The sequence below is a fragment of the Molossus molossus genome, unplaced genomic scaffold (assembly GCF_014108415.1).
Source record: "Molossus molossus isolate mMolMol1 unplaced genomic scaffold, mMolMol1.p scaffold_m16_p_12, whole genome shotgun sequence".
In the NCBI taxonomy this organism is placed as follows: domain Eukaryota; kingdom Metazoa; phylum Chordata; class Mammalia; order Chiroptera; family Molossidae; genus Molossus; species Molossus molossus.
Genome location: NW_023425347.1, coordinates 37295103 through 37309269, shown reverse-complemented (window position 1 = coordinate 37309269; position 14167 = coordinate 37295103). Strand labels below are relative to the sequence as shown.

Genomic DNA, 14167 nt, shown 5'->3' with positions numbered 1-14167 from the left:
CCAAGGTACATTATTGTGAAATTTCTAAAACACCAAAGACAAATAGATGACCCCTAAGGGTTTAAAGAGGAAAATCGAAAGGTCACATACAAAGAATTAAGAATTAGTATAACATCAGCTTTCATAACTAATAGATGAAAGCTTTTAAAATTCTGAGAGAAAACTATTTACAGGCTAAAATTATATACCCACCCAAACTACCCTCAAGCACATGGGTGAAATAAACACATTCTCAGAAATGCAAAGGTGCAAAATGTACCACCTAAGTACACATTTAAGGATGGTACTGGATGTTATGCTCCATTCAAATAAGAGATTAGACGATAAAAAAGAAAAATCTGAGTTCCAGGACACTGAATCTTACACAGATGAGATAAATCAACTCTAGGAAATGTAGAGAACTGCCAATCCATGGTAGAACAGGAGAATTTTAGCTTCTAGAAGGAATATCTCTAAGAAAAACATGTGGTTAGAGTATATGGTGTATTTTTGGAAAATATTTTCAAAGACATTTTAGAATTATTTTGAAGTATCTGAGAAGTATTAGTTGACACAGAACATAAAGCAAACAAAAACTAGAGGCAATTTTTATAATACTGTACAGAAAAGAAAATAAGAATGTATATGGCTCAGAGGTTAAACACAACAACAACACACATTGCATGGTCATGATAAGGTAAACTATAAATATTAATTTACCAAAAACTTTGATAAAGCTATATTGGGAAGTCAGAAAGAAGATAAGAGAGGACATATAATAGTAAAAAATGTTAAAATCTCACCGTTGAAAATAGGAAGTCAAAAATATATAAGCATATTATTTAGAAATCTGGAGGTTAAAACCAAAATAAGACGCTAAAAGGTAGTTTGTATAGAGGATTTGCAGGAGTGGGTAAGGCCAAGGGAAATTGTTGTTTCAAGTTTTGTAGTAAAACTTGACTTTTAAACTATATTGACTTTTAAACTACTACCACTTGTATTACGTTGATACTTTTTTTTTTTTTAAGTTTTGGAAGCTCCCATAAGTATAAATATCTTTATTTCTGAGAAGTCTAATTTGGGATAATCCCTAGCTAAAGTAGATGTAGTCAGCATTATTAAATTAAGGTTGCAAATGACATTTGTGATATTTATAAAAGTCACAATATTTTTGCAAATGTTTTTTGAATCACCTGATTAAATGTTACATTATTGAATGGTGCCAATCTAACAAAAAAATCTCTTTTAGGAAAAAGGTACTTCTAATTTCTGATAGCATACTCTTTTCATTTCTTTCTTATGCTCAAAAGTATCCTATTTTCTAAAGTCAAGAAAGTTTTTTAAAAATGTTTCTTTTTTCTTAAAAATCCATATTAAAATGTTATGATTATAAAAGAAAAACTAAAAATTATGAATTTTATTTCACCCTGAAATAAAAGAGCACATTTTGCATTCTATATATAAAATATTAAGGTTAAAAATATTATATCTTTCATTTAAATTCATTGGTTCTTTTATTTTTTAAATTGATTTGTTGGTTCTGAATTTTTTTTAAAAAATCAATTCATAAATATTCAGGTTCCTTTATATTTTTCTTTGCCTGGGTTTTTAATACTTTGATCATGACACACTTTGTAAATTATTACACAAGTAACACCTGACGGCAGTGGTGAAGCAAGGGGACGTGTAGCGGAGCCTTGGAGTTGTCAGAGACGAACACAGATTCATGTGTTAGCTGTATGAGGCTGGGCACGCCCCTTCATTGAGTCTCAGTTGCTTGACCTATAATACCTACCCTGTGGGTTCATTATGAGCATTAAAATAATATATGTAAAGTACCAGCAAAGAACAAGACAAAAATACATATATAATTAAAATGGCAATTCCCTTTCTCTTTCTTATCTTCTCTGTGGTCCATCCAGGAGGATTCATTTTCAAAGAATTTGTAGACATTGCAGTCAAAACACCTGATTTCAAATCTTGGTTCTTCCATTTATTAGCCTGTAACTCTTGGGGTAGTTACTTTTAATCTTCTTAATCTTGGTTTCAGCAGTTCTATCATGGGCATAATTATAAAAACCCTATAATGAGGTAGTGGTGAAGAAAATATGTATTCTACCACCACAGTAGCTGGTACATAATAAATTCTCAGAAACTGTAATAGTAATAATAACAACAAGAAATTAAGAGTTGTGGTTTCTCTCCTCTTCATGACTACTTGAAGCAAAATAAAGAATCAGAAATGACTTGGTCAACAACAGCATTGCACAAAGTTGTATGTGACATGTGAGCTCATTTAACCCTTTCCCCATAAAAGAGAATTACAAAATGCCTTTCAAGGCGTATTTTAATTATTTATGTGCTATTTGACAGAATATTTATCTATGTCCACTTTTCACTTTGGCCTCTCAGATGGAACACCACTCCTTCCTTTGTGCCTTCATATATTTCACTTATTTGTCTTTGTTTACTTGTCTTTTTCTTGCTGTTATTTGGTTGATTCACCAAATTAACAAGTGGCTCATTGAACTGAGAAGTTGGTTCTGTCAGAATGAATAATTTGGCAGCCTTGCTGATAAAAGGCAGAAGAGAAAAAAACAGGGGCCATGGTGATATTGTCTGTAGATCCAGCACAGTTTCAGGGTTTTTCTCTCTGACCTTAGCATTTTTTTTTCTTTTGACAAAGTCACTTGTTTTTCCACTTTGAGCCCAGAGATATTATCTTATCCGTATTTCAATTCCTGGCAATTAGAATTTTATGTGGCAAATGAAAGATACTTTTAAAATATTGTTTAATAAATGGATAAATTAGGGTACACATAGATTCCTGAAACTCTTATCACCATATTAGCAGAGCAACTAGCTAGCACGCAAAAAACAAAACAAAACATTGAACTATTTTCCAAACCTCTCCGTTTGAATTAAATAAAATACCAAGCCCACTGGTATGCAAATTTTATTTTGTTTCTTAATGATGTAAAATCTAGATGGAACATTTAGTATGTGCTTGTGTTGTTTCAAGAAGTGCAAAGGTAATCCAGTCAGTTTGCCACCCCCCGAACTCCCACTTAAAATGAAGTCACAAGCAAAGCCTTTTGACTGTACAAAACTTCCCTTTTATAGAGAGTTTGCTTTAAAATGTAAGCAATTTCACAGATGGAAGAGCTGAGTCATTTCTTTAAGGTCAGATTTCCCCTTAAAATTGATTTCTTCACTCTTACATTCTCATTGTGCTGGGCAGAATTTTTTATTACTTACTGCTGAATTTAAGGTTGTGATGACTCTACAGTCATGTACTTTTGCTGTCTGACAGCAGAATTTTTGTAGAAGCAGATAAGCATCAAGGTGGCATTCTTACCTTGTTTTTGTGCGTGAACAACAGCTCCTGCCACACATAGTGCAATACAATGAAGAAGCAGTTTCCTAAAAAAAGAAAAGCAATTGGGAAAAACTTGGTTAGACATTTAAAACCTATAAACCATATAAAATCCAAAATGAGCTCTGGTACAAGATTAACAATTAAGCTATTGTTTTAATTAACACAGGATTTTTATATTCATATTAATTAAGAACAAGGGCTCTGGATTTAAATTCCAGCTCTGCCACTTACTATGGGACTCTGGCCTACTCTTTATTGCTCTGCGTTTCAGTTTCTTCAGCTTTTAAATCTATCTCAAGGCATTTTGATGAGTAACTGGAAAACTTCATGTGAAGCAAATAAAACAGTACCTGGCACATAGGAAGTATTCAATAAATGTGAACTAGTGAAGGTGGCATCATTATTATTGTTGTTATATAATATTTTATATCATGTCAAATTACCATATATGCAATTTAAATAAAGTAATAGAAATTTATACAACATAGCACAACTTATAGTCACTTAACCATAGAGGGATGGAACCAGTTATTTGTTTAAATGAATATTTATAAATAAAAGCTATTTGAATATCATACTGGAATCCCTTGTACTAGATTCATGATTCTTTGTCACTGAAAATAGCAATGGTCTATAGATTCAAGGTGAACATTTTGATTAGCAGTAATTGTGAGCACAATACTCAATTACTACAAATATAAATCTTTATTTATATTGATTAGCTAGGTAAAAATATTTTGTGATCTTTTTTTAATATAACAAAACTTTGGATAGATTTTGTTGAATAGTCTTCATAATTGGCTATATCTACCTCCAAGTTAAAATCATAGAGATCATTTTTAAAAGTAATGATCACGCTGAAAACAATATTTTATTATCTTATTCTTGCTAATACAGACCCTGATTCTGCTTTTTACTCTAACCCAGAGACTTCACAAATGACATTTCTGAAAAAGACAGTTCTACAAGGAGTGATTACAGAGTCTCTAAAAATCATTTTTTAAATTAAGTTTGTGGCATATTAGTAGTAATTGGTACATTGTCTATTGCTAAACGTAAGTTTTTACCTTTACCAACTAGTATAAAGAGCACCGTAACCTAAGAATGATGATCTTTTACAAAGTGAGCCAACAATATAAAATTATACTATTTATTAGAAAATAACATTTGTATGAAATTTGTATTAACCAATTTTTAGTATGTGAAAAATGCACATTCTGTGGTTATACTTGGTACAGACCACAGTTTTTATGAAAGAGTTTTGAATTTCAACCAGTATGGGCAAACGGCTGAACCACATATTTTAACGAAGCCAATAAAAGACTTCTAGAATAGGGTATCACCCACTTAGAGCAATGCTTTTTAAATGCTAGTTTGGCAAAGAACCACCTGAGATGCTTGTGAAAAATGCAGATTCTGGATCTTGCCACAGGGAAGACTCATAAATTTGAAGTAGACCCTCAGAATGTGTATGATTTCAGCCAGGTAATCCTAATTTGGATTGTGTGTGCCGAGCTCTAAGAAAAGCAACCTAGAAGACTTGCTATTTATAGTTACACTCTACTTAAATCAATATTATTCTGCTGAAATCACATATATCTAATTTTATGACAATGACACAAGATTATTTTATCTTTTTTTTTGTGAAAATCCTTTCTACTGTTCTATAATGGGGCTTTCAAACTTTAGTGTACATGGGAATCACTTCAAGGGCTAAAGATTGCTGGGCCCCACCCTGAGGCCTTCTGGCTCACTAAGTTGGGGGTGAGGCTCAAGCTTTGCATTTATAATGAGTTCCCAGGCAATGTTGATGCTTCTGATCTAGGGATTCCACTCTGGGGACCACTCTTCTGGAACAGATGACACTCAAGAGGTGATGTAAGGCCTACATGTTTCGGATCTGTTTTTTTTTTTTTTTACCTCAGCTGCACAGTAGAATCACAAGAGAATCAGTAGAATCACCCAAGCACTAACACTTGGGTCCTTCCTGCCCTACCCCTGCCCCAAGAGATTCTGATTTTAATCTGTGGTACAGGGAGTTTTAAACACTTCCCAGGTGATTGCAATGTGCAAACAAAATTGAGGACCACTGTGTGAGATTGAAATGATTTCTCTGGGTTCTCCAGGATGAATCCCAATATGATCTAGAGTTTGTGTAAAAGGAGGTTCTTTTCCTTTCAAATATATATTTGCAACAAATAACTGGTGTGATGTATATCAGTGAGACTGTAAGTAGCTCAGGATTACAGTCACTGAAGAAGAGTATATCAGAATTATGCTGTTTTGGTAGAAAACGGAATGTGGAAAGAAGCACGTCTCACCTGGCCAAGGTAATGGGGCTCACTTAGACCTCAGTAACAACCCAGCAGGCATTTTTCCATTCAGAATAAAGCTAACTAATGAAGAGCACAACAGCCAGTATCATTCACTTTGCAATTCAGCCAATCCACAGACTTCCCCAATGACCTCAGGGGAGAAAAATAGAAAACAGTTCTTTCTAGACACGTTAACAAGTCCATTCCTGGAGTGAGGCAGGAAAGCCTGAACACATCAGCATCATCCCTTAACCAGGTGATTTTAGGAGATTATGACAAATCAGTTGAGCCATACCTTACGTACGTGTACCTCTGTACTAAAGCTGATGACTAATGGACAGGTGGAAATTAGTGACTGAAAAAGAGATTTGATTTCTCCTTTTCTGGTAAGGCCAAAAATGAATAGCCAATAAGGAAGAACAGGAAAAGTCAAGTTCCTCACCAAGTATTCAAGGTCCTTATCATTCAGCTCCAACATCCTTATTTTAGCAACATAGATCCCACTACATCTGACACACCCCAAGTTCCAGCCACTCGACCCTATTCTCTGTTCCCTGGACAGACCCTGTAAGTGCCTGAAATGTCCTCTCAGTCTCCACCTATCAGAAGTTAGGTATCATCAGAGCCCAATTTAAACAACACCTGCTCCAATAAATGCCCCATCATTCCTGAAGAGCACTAGCTCTGCCCCTTGTCTGTGTAGTCTTGATGCTTTCATTGTAACTTTATTATAGCCTGTTGTTCCTTTTATGATTAATTGATAAGTATCTGAGCAAGCAATATGCCTTCACCTTTTATTCATTTCTTACATGATATTGACACTTAACAACTATTTTTAAATAGGAAAGGAGTAAGAGAAAACACCACATTTTCACATTACTGGTAGTGATAGACTTGTCAAGGGCAGCACCGGGGCTCTATGCTTCTCCCTGCTGTGCTGTGCATACAGTGCTGAGTAAGACAAGCTGGACTATTTCCATAAATTAAAAGTATAACTATACTAAGTTGTTGGGGAAAAAAACTTGGTTAATAAGAAAATAACAGTAGACTAGGAATGAAAAGACTAACCCTGGTTTTATTTATAACTCACTGTGTGACCCTGGGCAGGTCATTTCAATTTGCTGAATCTTTGACTCATCTGTTATGTGATGGCATCATATAACTTTTATATTTTACATTCCAAACATGAAACCCTAAAGTTTGTGTGTATGGTGAGATCCTATTAGCATACTGGCATTAGAGGACAAAGATCAAATTATAGAGCAAGATGGTCTATAAATTATTGATAAAGGTCATGTTATTTAACCACAAATATGGAAAGGTCTTGCTACAGTACTGGCCAATAGTCTTTTAAGTAAACTAAAATAGTCTACTAAGTTTTCTAATTTGTTCATATATTTAGATCACTGTAGCAAAAAGTCTAGTTAGTATATTAAATAATTAGAAATAATCAAAGTATGTCTGATTTTTGTTCATTTTTTTGTATGTCTGGAGTGGGTGTCGCTTTATATTAATAAAGTAACAGAAGTACAAATTCTCAAGACATTTAACAAAATCAGATTAGGTCTCAAAGAAGTCAATAATATGGTAACAGACATTCAAATAAGGTTCAGAAAATATAACCTATGATGTTAATATCTGAGGATATCTAACAAAATATAAACTACGCTGTGTGTCTGGTCTGTTAGCCACACTTTCAATTTGAGGTAAGCCACAGCTGAAACATAACCAGACCTGTGAGGGGTGAGGCCTAAACAGGGATCAGGCAGGAAATAGATAATCCAAAGACCATAATCAGAATATTAAGCAACTAATATCCATCTAAGGCATATTTCCTAAATAATTCTTGGAGCTATTTAAATGTTCTCTTTACCTGGAGGGTCTAAGTTACTTTAGGGAATCCCAGGCATCTTTTTGTTTAGGGTACCCATTAGACCCTCAGGTATTATGACATATCTCTTCAGGCTACTGATGCTCATTCCAACACAGATTCAATTTATAATAGTAAGAAGGGCTTTTGGAATCTTATGAATAGGAAACTTTTATTTTATGAGTTGGTCTTTAAACCAATTGGAAAGGGTGAACTAATCTGAAAAACACACACATGTGATATACATCAATAATTTCAACAATTTCCACCACACTAGGTTTACAAGCCAAAAACTTCTCTAAGTCATGACAGCTTTACAGAGTTTGTTCTTTACTAGCTGCTAAGATCCAGAAATAGTAAAATTTCTGTCCTCTGTTCCCAAAATAACTGAAAAACAGTTCTTATTCCAGTAGTTGGGGATGAAGTTGAATGATTCAGGGCATAAAGTGCCACTAACTTATATACAATAAATTTCTTGGACTATCACGTCAACTCAATAGGTGTTTGTATAACTAATCCATTATGAAGGGTACTAGAACTTTTGGTTAAATTCCAAGCATGTATACACCCTTATTTCATTTGGTTAAACTTGGTTGTTTCATTTTCTGTTTCTTATACTAAAAGGGGCACAATGGGAGGTCAGCAATTGTGTTGCTGTCTTGCTCAACCATTGCATCCCTTCTGCCTAGAACCATGCTGGGTACATAATTGGAGCTCATTCAACATTTGTTGAATAAATGAGTGAATGAATGACAGAATAATGTTAACCTTTTATGAGAATAAAAATGAAATGGTCTGCACATTCAGAGTGACAAATTCTAAAATAAGTCATAGTTAAAAAGCATGACAAGGAAACTAGTGCAGCTATTATAATTCCCATAATAAAATGTACTTTTTCCCCTGTAACTTCACAGACTACCAAGTAGAATGTCTAAACAACATTCAAAATCATTTTCCATAAATTACAATTTCTCTCCCTGAGACATCAGTTTATTTTAAACATTTACTTGAACACAAGCATAACCAAGCAAAATTTTTAAAACAGAATTTTATGCCAGCTATAAAATTGATTTTTATACCCAAAACTTCACCCCCCAACCCCTGCCCCTTTGGTTATTGGTTATAGAAAACCTTTAAGTAGCATAATAGTGCCTGGGAGACTTTCCAATGATATGTTAAATCAATGTATCTAACACTGACTCTTGGGTTGAATTTCCTTTTATTAAATCCACAATTCACGTTAAGTAACCCATCTGAAAGCAACCCCATGAAATAAAAGGTCTTTAGGGATCCAGTTTTAAACTGTCAGTGTTTTGGGGTGACTAATCAAAATTGTGATTTGTAAATACTACCCCTGCTCTTGCAAAATGTCACCACAAAAGGATGGTGAAAAATCAAAACCTCAGGGGTTTCATTAGGGACTCCAAGGTTTAATGTAGCGACCTGACATTATTATCAGTTTAGCAGCTGCTTCTCCCAAGTCCCCACCATATAGGGTTGGTATTGGTTTTGTTTGTTTGTTTTGTTTTGCTTTTTCAAATTGAAGAACTCTGCATTCTTTACGGAAATTGGATATTTTCAAGAAACTTCTCTCAGCTCAATCAGTAATAGCCCCCCCCCCCATTTGCATGTGTGCGGTTGGAGCTGCGAGGGGCTGCAACCTGATGTAACCTTGAGTTACCCTTAATTCTGTACAGCCCACCCCTGCTGGCAACTGTAGTGGAACAAACTGGATGTCAAAGAAGTTGCAAGACCCCTGGCAGAGAGGCAGGCCCCTGGGAGGGCAGGAGAGATCAGCGCCCAGGATCTGCTACCCACCCCGCAGTCTCTTCACAAGGGTTCTTTTCCCGTTCCACGTAGTCTAATTTTCCCTCAGAAGTTCCTCGGTGTAATCCATTCTGTTTGGTTTCTCAGCCTCCCTCCCCCCAATCATCTGGACCCAATTTACAAACCCCAAACTGCCCAAGAATTTATGCAGGGCCTTTTCTGGGAGCGTCTTGAAGGAAAGTGTAAACCAGACAAGACAGAGGCCAGGAGCAGAAGATCTGCTTTAATCCGCAAGGTTGGTCACAACTACCAAGGGGAATATTAGTCAGCGACTAGGCCTTGCTTGGTGGCAAGGGAAAGCCCTGGGGGGAGGGGGGAGCCGGTAGGGACGGCAAGAAGGGCACAGGGATGGACAGGGAAGCTTCGAAGTGGAGGGCCTCACTCAGCTGCTCCTGGTGGTTCTGGACCTGTGGAAGCCTGAGCCTCATTCTCCACTCCACGGGCGGGATCAGCGAGCGGGAAGATGCAACCGGTCTTGCAGGGTTCGCTATGCCCCACCCCCACCCCCGGTTTCCCAACAGATCTACACCGAGGGACGTTTATCCAGAAAAGTGATGTGAAACAGGACTGGGGCCCAGGTGCGACCCACGTGAGCCTTCCTGGGGAAGGCTGCCAAAAGAGCCTGACCTTTACTTGGCCCCTGGCACCTCGCCTCACGCGCGGGGTTGGGGAAGTTCCTCCTCACTGATTGATCTGCCTGCGGGCACGTGGGGAGGTACATCCTCGTCAGTCTGGAAGCCAGGCTGCCGGGGCTCCCAGGGGTCAGAGGACAGAGCGCGCCGGCCCCAGCCAGCCTGGGCTGCACGCGGCTGGGAAGCACATGTTCATACAAACACCGCCACAAGGCGGTCTTTCTCCTCACCCCGCCTCCGCCTGCCCTCAGTTGCCACCTTCAGTTCCGCCACCTGGCCTCCTCTTACCTATCCTCCTGAGGGGCAGCCCCAAGGCAGACAACGACCAGCCACTTTCGTCCCTTCCGCCCTTGGGGCCAGAAACAAACTTGCATAACCCACTGACCTCTTCCAGAGGGACCAGGGCAGCCAGCCAAGGCCATGCACCCTCCTTCAACGCTCTTTTACCAGTGTGTGTGGGGGTTGGGGGTGGGGTGCAAGTACAGCGCCCAAAGAGGAGGTGGGGTGCCAGTAAGGATCCCCGCGAACACTCCTGCTGTGGAGCAGTCCCGCCCGCCCCCCTGCTCCCAGTGTCCAGCCCCTTCCCCTAAAACAAGCCCGTGATCTCGGCGCAGTCCCGGCCCCAGATGGGCAGCGCGTTTGTTGGCCTCTTAGAGACAAGAGGCGATTGCCTTTGAGTCCCGTGGGACTAGCAGCGCCCCGATACCTGACATTCTATGGGTACCCTCTTCCCATCTCGCAACGGTGCCCATGCCTGTGTCCTGCTCTCCAGTCTGCGCGCACAGAGCCCAGGGTACCGCTAACGCCCCAGCAATCCCCAGGCTGGGCGCCCGGAGGAGCACCGCGGGGAAGCAGGACCTCAGCCAGGGCCCCGAGGGAGGAGAAGGGAAGGAGGGCGCAAGGGTGGCGGGCGCGGGAGCGCGGGCGGGCGGGGGTCCGAGCCCAGCTCCGGAGCCGCGGGAGACTCTGCCTCCCGCGTGGGGACCCGCGCTAGCGAGATTTCCCTCCAGAGCCGCAGGATCTTTTTAGCATAAACTAACTGTCGGAGAGACCCGCTGGCAGAAGGCTTCCTTTCAAACACGGTATTTTACAAACTGAGGGGACGAGGAGGATGCCACGGCTGCTCGCGGCTCCCAAATTCAAAAAGTGCCAAGAAGCGGGAGCCCAAACTCCAACCCGCTCAGTGGATTCCGGGGGTGGGGAGAGAGGCTCGTCTGACTGCCGCCCCTGCGGGTGGGCTACTTACGTTTTTGCCGTGTGGGAGACCTTTCCACGCCTTGTCCTGTGAGCTCCTAAATGCATTTGTAGGCATTTGTCCGTGCAGCGAAGCGCTAACGGAAAACAGAAGCCAACTCCGTTGTGCTAAGGGTGCAGGTACTGTCCATGAAAAAGGAAAACAAAATCACATGAAAAGGATGTTCCAAAACCGCAACAACCAAAAAAAAGAGAGAGAGAGAGAGAGAGAAGATGGGGGGAGGGAGAGAAATAGCACCCGAAGGGTAGACAGCTAGACTTCCTAGCTCGCTGGCTAGGACGGACGAGCCAGGGGTAGCGCTCCCCTGGGAGGGCGGCGAGGAGGGAGACCTCACTGGAGGGCGGCGGGGCACTGGCAGCAGCGGGAGCTCGGCTGCGAGTTCACTTGCGGTTCAAAGGCGACTCTGTGACTCCAGTGGAGTTCTCTGCTTTGGGCCTGGGAGGAGAAAGGGATGGGGGAGGGAAGGAGATGAAGGGGGGCGGGGAAGTCCTTGGAAACAACCCGCTCCGGAACATTTGTCAGACAAGCACACACACCCACTTCGAAAAATCTAGCGGGTGCAAGGGGGCCAGTGGCAACTGCAGGCGCTCAACGTTGACTGCTGCCGGCGGCTTCCCCTAGAAGAAGAGGAGCCAAATCTCGCCGGTGTTAAATTTCACTGCTCACTGAGTTGCAGTGACATCACCAAACATAGTGCACACGCACACACACCCTGCACCCCGCGCCCTGTCGGGCGCCGGGTCCGCAAGCCCCTGATCCCGCAGCGTCCTGAGCGCACACGCAACCGCGCGGGCACCGCCCCAACGCTCTCGCTTCCCACGCTGTCGTTCCTCCACGTTTCCGAAACGTGTAGGTGATTAGCCTTCCTTCGTCTAAGTGTCCATGTACCATGTCCATTTTCAGCAGTCCCCATTTGATGTTTTTTTCTTGCGTGTATCCCATCCCCAATCTTTTCCTTTAGCCTCGTCTTCACACACACCTGAAATCAATCGCAGCTCAGCGAGTCCTGCTGGCCTTCAACGTGTGTGTGTTCAGTGATGCTTGGGGCCTAAGTCATATTATAAACTGACTGCAAGGATTCTCACATCTACCTTTCCTCCCCTTAACTCTTTCCTTTCAGTCTTTCCCCCTTACTACTTTTTTTTTTAAGATATAAAGCTTTTATTTATTTTTATTTTTTTAATTAATTAATTTATTTTTGTTACAGATGTTTCTCCTTTTCCCCCACTGATTCCCCCTTCCCCTCCCTCCCCGCCCTGTCCCCAGCTTTGTTGTCCATGTCCATTGTTCATGTATACATGCATGTAAGTTCTGTGGACTTATCTCTCCCCCACCTCCCCCTCTTCTGGGGATTGTCAGTCTGTACCCCACTTCCATGTCTCTGGGACTACCCCATTCCTCAGAATGTTATGTTCATTATATTCCACAAATTAGTGAGATCATGTGATACTTGTCTTTCTCTCTTTGACTTGTTTCACTTAGAATAATACTTTCCAGGTCCCTCCATATCATCTCAAAGGATAAGAGATCTTTCTTTCTTACAGCTGCATAGTACTCCATTGTGTATATGTACCACTGCTTTTTTATCCATTCATCTACTGATGGACACTTGGGCTGTTTCCAGATCTTAGCTATTGTAAATAGTGCTGCTGCGAACATGGGGGTGTATATATATATATATATATATATATATATATATATATATCCCCTTACTACTTTCTAGTGATTTTTCTCTTCTGTGGTCCAATTTTCTGCCTCTGCCTTCCTTAAGCATGGATTTGCATTTACACACGCTAACACATTATAGCCTTACTTTCTCCATTTTTTGTAACACATTGATTTTTGACATAAGGCCTCATTCACCACACCCTTTTCATGCTGAGAAGTCCATTTTACAATTTTTGCAAAAAATATTAACAATTTCTGATTTTATCTTTCTTATTAATATGACTGAAAATTCTAGGAGGCCATGGATTCATTTACCTTGCTCATCATTGTATTGTCAGTACCAAAGATACTACTTGGCATGTTAGCGGATGACTGCTGTATACCACTGAATATCATTTCTCCAAGTTTTCTTTGTGTATTCTGTGCACCACCAACAGCTAATGAGCCTTCCACATGCTGAAAGACATCCCACATTACATGCATATTATAAAAGTGGAAATGACCATATTGATGAATGGAAATAATTGATGTGTTCCTTGAAATTTGGGGAATATATTTCTCCAAGAAAAATACTGGAGATTTTTTCTCCAATATATAGAATTTAATTCATCTTCCTCTCCCTCAATTTTTCAACTTATTATTTTGAAGTAATTTTAGATTTACATAAAAGTTACAAAAATAGTACAGAGCATTCCTGTATATTCTTCCCCTGACTTTCTCTAATGTTATCTTATATAACCATAATACAATGATCAAAAACAGGAAATTAACATGGCTACAATACTGTTGACTAAGCTATCAGTCTTATTATAATTTTATCAGTTTTCCCAAATGTCCTTTTCTGGTCCAAGATCTAATCCAGGACCCTACACTGTGTTTAGTTAATTAATTAGCAAAGAGATTTAAAATTTGTCGTATCTCCTTAGTCTTCTCCCATCTGTGGAAGTTCCTGTCTTCTTTTGTCTTTTGTGACTTGACATTTTGAGGAGCACTAGTCAGTCATGTAGAAGGTCTCTCAATTTTTTATTTGTTTGATGGCTTCTCATCATTAGATTCAGGTATATGTTTTCTGCATAAATACCACTGAAGTGATGTTGTGCCTTTTTCAGGGCATCATATCAGGTATACATATGTTGATATATCATTTGAGTAGTGATCTAACCTTGATAACTTAAAGTGCCACATGCTGGGTCTAGCCACTGTAAACCCCACCCTCACCCCACTATCACCAATTTTTGTAGC

The 14167-nt window shown here is 39.9% G+C and overlaps 1 protein-coding gene across 1 annotated transcript in view; it reads right to left on the bottom strand.

The window, feature by feature from the left end:
• Window positions 1-13285, bottom strand: part of COL24A1 (collagen type XXIV alpha 1 chain) — a 339879-nt gene extending 326594 nt beyond the window's left edge. The window contains exons 1-3 of the mRNA XM_036256775.1: window positions 13241-13285; window positions 11798-11874; window positions 3338-3402 (exon numbers count right to left, since the gene is read on the bottom strand). Of these exons, the coding sequence (XP_036112668.1) occupies window positions 3338-3402; window positions 11798-11874; window positions 13241-13285 (187 nt within the window). The remainder of the gene's footprint in view (window positions 1-3337; window positions 3403-11797; window positions 11875-13240) is intronic.
• Window positions 13286-14167: the final 882 nt, after the last annotated feature.